At 37.3% G+C, this 8,827-nt stretch overlaps 1 protein-coding gene across 1 annotated transcript; it reads left to right on the forward strand.

The window, feature by feature from the left end:
• Positions 1 to 5,299: 5,299 nt before the first annotated feature.
• Positions 5,300 to 8,061, forward strand: LOC142987097 (fibrohexamerin-like). Its single transcript, XM_076135647.1, has 5 exons — positions 5,300 to 5,375; positions 5,741 to 5,963; positions 6,673 to 6,812; positions 7,164 to 7,286; positions 7,931 to 8,061. The coding sequence occupies exons 1-5, from the start codon at positions 5,300 to 5,302 to the stop codon at positions 8,059 to 8,061; spliced, it is 693 nt and encodes a 230-aa protein (XP_075991762.1).
• Positions 8,062 to 8,827: the final 766 nt, after the last annotated feature.

Genomic DNA, 8,827 nt, shown 5'->3' on the forward strand with positions numbered 1-8,827 from the left:
AAAGAGGTTGGATCTATTCAGTTCATTATTGTGAGAAAGCGTGGTTACAGAGCTATGCATACATTTTAAAACGTTTAAATAACTCTTAAGGTTTCTAAACACAGCCGGTGGCATGGCTGCCGGGATGTGCCGGTGTGTGCCGGCTTGCCGGCTTACGCCGCTTGCCGGCGCGGCGTCAGTTTGTTCCTAGCATTCGAGCAGTAGTGGTGCGGTACTGGCGAGTCCGACTTATGCCGGCGCGGCGGCTTGAAGCCGGCACTGTGTAGTAGGACTTCAGACTTGCAATGTTTCCTCAGTCACTGGTCCACCTGATGCCAACACGAATTATATATTTTCGAAGATTTAATTTAAGTTTAGTTAATAATATTGTTTGTTTACAGATTTTGACGACTCATCCAAAGAGCGACCATGCGACAAGAACGATAGGCATTGTATTAAGAGTTTCTTCGCTCGTCACTCCCACTGTTCGCCGGTATCAGGAAATCCGCCAGAGTCTTACTACATGAAGAAACTAACAATAGACGTGCCCTATGCTAATGGTACAACTGAATTAAAAAATCTACAGATTAAGGGACTCAATTCTGGAAATGTTGAAAATTTTTTGTAAGTATTTCCTATGTATTTACGCTTTGATACATCTATACTAATATTATAAAGCTGAAGAGTTTGTTTGTTTGTTTGTTTGTTTGTTTGAACGCGCTAATCTCAGGAAATACTGGGCCGATTCGAAAAAATCTATCTTATATCATTACGCTACGACCAATAGGAGCAGAGTACCAGTGAAAAATGTTACAAAAACGGGGAAAATTATGACCCATTCTCTTTTAAGTGACGCAAGCGAAATTGCGCGGATCAGCTAGTATTTCTTAACTTCTAAATTGGATTATTTTTGAAGCTATTAGCAACTGAAGATAACACACGCAACACTCGCCAACATCGCCCCATACAAAGAGCTTTAATTATGATGTCACTGTGTTCTCTGCGCACGAACTGTGGTGCCAAACACATTATTTTCTGAAATTCTTATAAGCTATGGTTACTTTTCAGCATCAACAAGAAATCAAACGTATTAGTATTTGAAGTAGTCTTCTCAAGAATCGTTCTGTATTCTCCTAGTGCAAAGCTCATATATTACCGCAAGGGCAAGGACCCTCTCACCGGGACCGATTACGCTAAGATCGAACAGAGTATGTATTTTTCACATTATCTTGAAATCAAAATTACCAAGAATGCTTAAATATGTGCACTAACAAACCCCTAAATATTCAAACCGTATTAATTTATGATTTAACATCTTAAGTGGGTGACTTTTTCGATGTGCCTTGATTCAATGCCAGGTTGAATCAGATTATTTTAACATTTTACAGAAAGACCTTATTAGCTGAAAGACAAACTTTTTCAATCATAATAATCGTATAATTTAATTACAGAAAATTTGTCGCTGACGTTCACAACACAATATAGTAACGACATTAGAATATCGCAGGGACATGTGTACTCTGCTGTGTCTGGAGCCCGATACAAGATTGGACCTAGAGGTGATAACGTTGTTGGTACGTATACACATTCAGTCAAATTGAGAGGAATGGGAACATTAGCCACTACTCAAGACTCGTAGTTTTCCTTTTCCAGTTTTGTGTACCTCAGTGTCTCACTGCAAGGTAGTGACGTCTCTATAGACTTTCCGTTTCTTGACTTCTTTGGCCATCCTTCCAGAAACGGGTCCTGGTCCTCCCAACTCTGATAAAAATGAAATATTTCATAGGACATGCATTTATGTGATCCATAGCTTTTTGGGTCTATCTCACAAGAGCACTGGAGTTGTCCCATGACGGGACAATTCAAGGACAACTAACATTATTTTGTCGAAGTTGTCCTTGTCTTGTTTTGGTGTGAAAAGTCGGGGTGCAGAAAAGTTATGGGAATAAGACAAAAAGTTCGAGCTAAGTCCTATCCTAAACGTCTTAGTATCGTAAGTGTCCGATTATTTTTTCGTTGCCCTATTAGTCCTATCCCATTAGTCCATTACCAACATGTGTCAGATGTTTCGTCACGTAAAAAATATTTTGTCCGTCGTCGTTTAAAATACTTGAAAAAGCTATACATACAAAATAAACTAAAAGACATCGTTTGCTTTTTCAGGTGCAGAATTGGCGCGACAAATATGGAAAGATGATTTCGGTTTGGCAATGAGAGAAGCGATGGTAGCAGAAGGTCCAGCATTATTTCACGCCTACTTCAAAACCACGATCTGTGCCTGTTCATTTAATTAATGTTTTTACCATTAACCGTTAGAAAAGGACATAACTAGTATTTGTAATGAGATAGATGAGATAAAGACAGTATCGTCGGCTGCGTTGAAGCCCAGCGGGCTTATCACGTATCTAAGTTGACAGCTAGTCAATATCACTATTGAGTACATTGCTGCTTTGAGGGAACGTGTTAATCACTATATTCTAAAAGAGAAAACAATGTACAGCATAGTGGCTTCCAAGTAAACGTCAACTAAGATATGTACGTGATAGTCCCCCTGATGCGTTTACGTAGGCAAGAGGATGGTGTTTGCGCTAGACTGGTTGTTCAGACGACATTATGGACAATAGTTGACGTTTTCCTTCGGACATAATATGTATGTTAGTGTACGACACAACGGCGCAACGTTTCAACACGCTAGCTGTGTAATTCAACTCATCAATGATAATCACCTGAAATTACATCGCGTTACCAAAAGTTTGGCCGGTGTGTCACGATTACTGTCTCGAATCTACCATGAACGATACATTTATGTGCTTTTCTTAACACTAAACGGTTCGTTGAATAAAATAATGACAAAGTCACTGTCAGCTTTCAAGATAAACTATGCTTTATAATAGTTTCCAGTTTTACTGGTATATATTTATATTAAAATCTATTTATTTATTGGTTTCTTCTAATCATTTGTATAATTTTAACTTTCTCCTAAATAAAATAATATACGTATTATCATAAGGTGTGTTTTTAATTTTATAATTCATTTTATTAGTTTTATTCATATACTTTCATCTGAATCCAAATTAGACACAGCTAAAACTCATCCAAATAAAATCCTAAATTTCCACATCCAACCCTCCACTTTAAAACTCAATGGCCTTTTTGATAGGGTAATCTTTACTTTCTGATGGTTTAAAAAATAAACAGTGCGTTTGGCAGTCGGTTGTCCAAACGTTAGAGGCATATGGTCTATTCATAGCTCAAGCACGAAAACCTTTTTAAAAACTTTGCATGTAACACATAATTTTAAAGGTAGGTAGGTAAGGTAGGAATTGAAGAAGGTTTGAAGAAAATCAAAGAACGCTATTTTTATTTTCCATCGTGGGTTATTGTACTTCTCAGAGGTCAGAAGTACAGTAGTAAAATATTATCTATGATAAATAATGATTGCCCAATTAAAGTCTACAATGAACGAGCTGCTACACTTTGGAAGTTACTCCTTACGAGAGAACTCCTGAACAAACAACAGCACAGACATAAAACTTTTATAAACCCCTTCAGTTGTGATTGACTGTTATTCAATCAAACATGACGATGCTGCCACAATTATCTCTTGGTGATGGAACTGTTCAATGGACAGTAGCTCAATTCTCTACAACTATCGACTACCGACAACCGGCTAGCTATCGAGAAATTTTACACCAAAATCTGTTTAACGCCTCTACCGGGCTCCGTAGACACTATTTTGGCAGTACATTTTAAATATCAAACTCTCGATACTCGACAGTACAGACTATACAGAATTGCGCTACAGCAGTACAAGAATCAAACTTTATGTACGCATTTATCGGTGATTGGCTAATATCAAAACTACCATAACTGGGTTGCAACACCCACTTAAAAGTATGCAATTTACATATTAAATCAATGGTGAAATGTTCCATTCTAAAATCAGCTATGAACGTGTTGTTGCATTAAGGGTTTCGATTTCAGATGTGCATCCTTTCTAATTTTCGCATTTATAATATTAAAGTATAATCTTAACACCGTGATTTATTTGAATTTTTTGTGGGATAATTTAAGACGGCCCAGATTTGCCACAAATTGTTTTCAGGTTTATGCAACTGTTTAGACAGCACATACAAATATTTCTAATTTAAAAGGCTTTCTTCGACTTGCTTAACAAAGACTTTAATAGTTCAGTTAATATGTATAATTTAAAGATACTTTAAATCCTATAGCACTTAAGGATAATGAATAGATATGTAAGTGAAAGAAATTTCAAAATCGGTTCAGTAGTCTCTGAGATTACCCCCTACAGACAAACTTATAAATTTCACCCGATTGAAATATTAGGACAGATGATGCTGTACTTAGAACTACGATGACGTAAATGAGAGTACGAACGAAATTCCACGACTTTTAATAACACATATAATGTGAAGAAGTACTAAGCAAAAAAAGTATGACAGACAGACATGAACACTAACAAAAATTCTACACAGCTTCATTATATTCCTATACCTACAGGATGGCGAAAATAATATATGTAATGCATTCAAAGATTTTCTATAGCCCTCCTCAGAAGTTGCGAATTTACCAAATCAATAACGCGACAGCATCGATGTGAGCTGTAGAGCGTCTAACCACTAGTAGCTCGATTCTTTACCACTATCGACTACCCGCTAGCTATCGAGAAATGTTGTATGACAATCGATAGCGCGATTCTGTACCATCAGTACTGTCGTGTATCGAAATGTTGACATTTAGTTTAGACAATGTACTGCCAAAATATTTCCTACGACTCCCGTCAGAGGCGCTGATCAGATATTCATACAAAATATTTCGATGACAGGTCGGTTGTCGGTAGTCGATAGTAGTAGAGAATCGAGCTACGGTTCAGTGCCACTTGTGGTTGCCGTAGAACACTTTCGATACACGATAGTAGCTACGGCAACGCGACTTTCTATAGCCGGAACTATCGACTATCTTGAGCTGTATATTTACATCGATTTTTTACATCTGTTCTAACGACAACCGCCGGGGGTGTTGCTCAGATCTTCACACAAAATTTGTACATGGTATGCATATGTAGGTTATGAGTAAATAGATTTACGATAGCGCATGTGTATAATAACACCACCCCTTAACACGTCCTTTTAATTAATAATACTAGTCCATGTTTAGATAAAAACTAAACATTTAATTAAAACGTTTCATCTGACAGTTATAATTGAAATATCCTCATAAGAAATCACTCGTCCTAGTTAAATTTCAGTATAAATAGTGTGAACTGCACATCCATGTATCGTGTAGTGTAAGTGCAGACATGAAGTATCTACCAGCTTTCTTGTTATTGTTCGTGTGCGGGAGTCAAGCGTTTGACTTTCAGAATGATGATTCTGGTAAGTGTTTGCTTATTGTACTATTGCATTTCATTCAACTAAACATTTTATGAGAGAAAAGTAGTTTTGTATTGACAGTCAATAAATATATTATTATGTCAATACTCTCTGAGTGGTGCGCATGAGTCTCCACAGAGAACGTGTGAGGGGTTGGGTCTATTTAGTTCATTATTGTGAGCCAGCGTGGTTTACCTTACAAAACTATGCATACATTTTAAAACGCTTAGATAGCTCTCAAGGCTCAAAACACACATTGCCAGCGACATGGTAGCCGGCTTGTGTCATTCCAGTCATTGATTCATTTGATGTCGAAAAATGACGTATTTTCGAAGATTTTATTTGTTAATTAAAGTGTTTGTTTACAGATTTTGACGACTCATCCAAAGAGCAACCATGCGATGAGCACGATATGAGCTGCATCAAGCATTTCTTCGCTCGTCACTCCCACTGTTCGCCAGTGTCAGGAAATCCGCCAGACTCTTACTACATGAAGAATCTAACAATAGACGTACCCTATGCTAATGGTACAACTGAGCTAAAAAATCTACAGATTAAGGGACTCAATTCTGGAAAGGTTGAAAATTTTTTGTAAGTATTTCCTTTGCACATATTTACGCTTTGATATTTTTTTAACTTCTAAATTCAATTGTTTCTGATGCTATTGGCAACTGAAGACAGCACACGCCAACACTCGCCAACATCACCCCAAACAATTATGACGTCACTGTGTTCTCAGCGCACGAACTGTGATGCCTTTCTGAAATTCTTTATGAGTGTATTAGTGTATATGTTACTGTAAAAGCCCGAACGGTGGTAAATCCTAAGATTTTCCGGTATAACCTAAGATTTACCAACTCGCAATGGTAAAAGTCCGAACAATTCTTTTATTTCGAACTTTTACCCATATTCACTTGATGATGTCGAGATGTCGCCGGAGCCCCGCTTCGCGGGGCTCCTCCTTCTGGGTGGTTAAAAAAAAATAACCACGAAGGCTAAGGTGGGAGCTTCGCTTCGCTCGCTCCCACCTTAGCCTTCTAACCTAACCTACCCATGTCGCTTTGCCCAAAACTCCTTCTTTATAAGTATGTCACAGTATATAATTATACCGTGAAATAGTTATAAACATGGTTATGAAGGAGGATTTTTTTATATATCGTAACATAGTTTTTAAACTCTGGCTTGTTCGGACTTTTACCATTGAGAGTTGGTAAATCTTAGGTTTTACCGGAAAATCTTAGGATTTGCCACAGTTCGGACTTTTACAGTAACATATACATGAGTTATGGTTACTTTTCAGCATCAACAAGAAATCAAACGTATTAGTATTTGAAGTAGTCTTCTCAAGAATTATGCTGTATTCTCCTAGTGCAAAGCTCATATATTACCGCAAGGGCAAGGACCCTCTCACCGGGACTGATTACGCTAAGATCGAACAGAGTATGTATTTATTACATTATATTATCTTGAAATCAAGATTATTAAGAATGCTAAAATATATTGATTTTGACTAACAAACTCCAAAATATTCACTCCGTATTAATTTATCCAATCCGCACTTGGGCAGCGTGGTGGACTCAAGGCCCTGCAAACCCCTCCCCCTCGTTTAGGAGGAAACCCTTTCCCTGCAATGGGACAGTAAAGGGTTAAAAATGTTTTGACTTCTTAAGGGAGTGATTTTTTAACGTTTCTTGGTTCAATCCCGGGTTGAGTCAAATTGTTTTAACAGTTAACCGCAAAAACATTGCAGGCTGAAAGACAGACATTTTCATTCATATTATTCTTTCACAGAGAATTTGTCGCTGACGTTTACAATACAATATAGTCACGACTTTAGAATATCACAGGGACATGTGTACTCTGCTGTGTCTGGAGCCCGATACAAGATTGGACCTAGAGGTGATAACGTTGTTGGTACGTATACACATTCAGTTAAATGGAGAGGAATCTTTAAATTTAAAAGCTTTTTATTTGGCCTTTATCGTGGGACACTGATGCAAGGCAGTTTATTTTCCTAAAACTTTCAACCCCTTAGTTTCTTGCTGTCTTAGGCTGTTGATCCAGAAACCGATCTTTATTTCCGATAAAAAATAAATCTTTTGTGAGACATACATAAGGTACCTGGATCGAATATGGCCAGCCGAATAATATGGCCACATACAATTATTAGAATCAAGAAATATTGTAACACGACCATAAATTGTCGCTAGTATCGCATATCCGAACAGCGAACATGTCAATCCTTTCAGCACCCTGCTCGTCGTCTAGTGTCGGTTAAAGTGAACCATGCAAAAGGTGTAGTAAAATGGTATATGGCCATATTTTTCGGCTGGCAATATTTGAACCAGTTACCTCACATTTTAGACATCCACAAACTGATTTTTGGGTATATCCCGCAAGTCCCACTGAACGGAACACGTACCAAAACAGATGCATTTCAACTTGGACACAAAAGTATTAGTTGTTCCGCCATAAAAAAAATCTTTTGTTCATCGTCTACTTGCTTGTAAAAGTCATACATACAAATTTATTCTTAAAGACATCTATTACTTTTCCAGGAGCCGAACTGGCGCGACAAATATGGAAAGATGATTTCGGTTTAGCAATGAGGGAAGCGATGGTAGCAGAAGGTCCAGAATTATTTCACGCCTATTTCAAGACTACCATCTGTTCTAGTTCATATCATTAATGTTTTTACCATTCAGTGTTTAGAAAAGTACATAAATAGTATTCGTAATGAGATATCTATCTATATAAATCTCAAAGGTGACTGACTGAGTGACTGACATAGTGATCTATCAACGCACAGCCCATGCCGGTGGATGGATCCGGCTGAAATTTGGCATGCAGGTAGATGTTATGACGTAGGCATCCGCTAAGAAAGGATTTTGATAAATTTGGATAGGGGATGAAAGTTTGTATGAACCTATGTCAATTTTAAACCGATCGGGCTGAAACTTTGCATGCATAAAGCTATTATCACGTAGGCATTTCCTAAGAAAGGATTTTGAGAAGTTCTATCCCAAAGGAGATAAAATAGGAGATGAAAGTTTGTATTGCATATTCTTAGATTTTCGACAGATTGACCGAGATTCACACATAGGATACTTTTTTCTACGGGAAACCTTTTCAGGCGGACGAAGTCGCGAGCGGAAGCTAGTATGAGATAAAGACAGTCATCTAACATGAGAGATACATATTTTATGTACTTTTCTGAACATCAAACGGTTCGTTGTATGATAGAATACCAACATCACTATCACGGCTTTATATCAATGTTTACAGGTTTACCGGTGTATATTTATTTATTTTAATTTCAATTTATTTCTTTATGGTACCATAATAATATAATCACTTTTTTAATTCTCTGTCTTAAATAAAACTATATGTGTATATGCATGATTTGTTTTTGATTTAGAATAACGTTATATAACCATAATTCATCAGAACATCTT

The sequence above is a fragment of the Anticarsia gemmatalis genome, chromosome 3, assembly GCF_050436995.1.
Source record: "Anticarsia gemmatalis isolate Benzon Research Colony breed Stoneville strain chromosome 3, ilAntGemm2 primary, whole genome shotgun sequence".
NCBI lineage: Eukaryota > Metazoa > Arthropoda > Insecta > Lepidoptera > Erebidae > Anticarsia > Anticarsia gemmatalis.

Coding starts and splice junctions, on each gene's coding strand:
- LOC142987097 (XM_076135647.1), top strand. CDS start 5,300: ATGAAGTATCTACCAGCTTTCTTGTTATTGTTCGTGTGCGGGAGTCAA. Junction 6,813..7,163: donor TTACGCTAAGATCGAACAGA/GTATGTATTTAT, acceptor ATTCTTTCACAG/AGAATTTGTCGCTGACGTTT. Junction 7,287..7,930: donor TAGAGGTGATAACGTTGTTG/GTACGTATACAC, acceptor TTACTTTTCCAG/GAGCCGAACTGGCGCGACAA.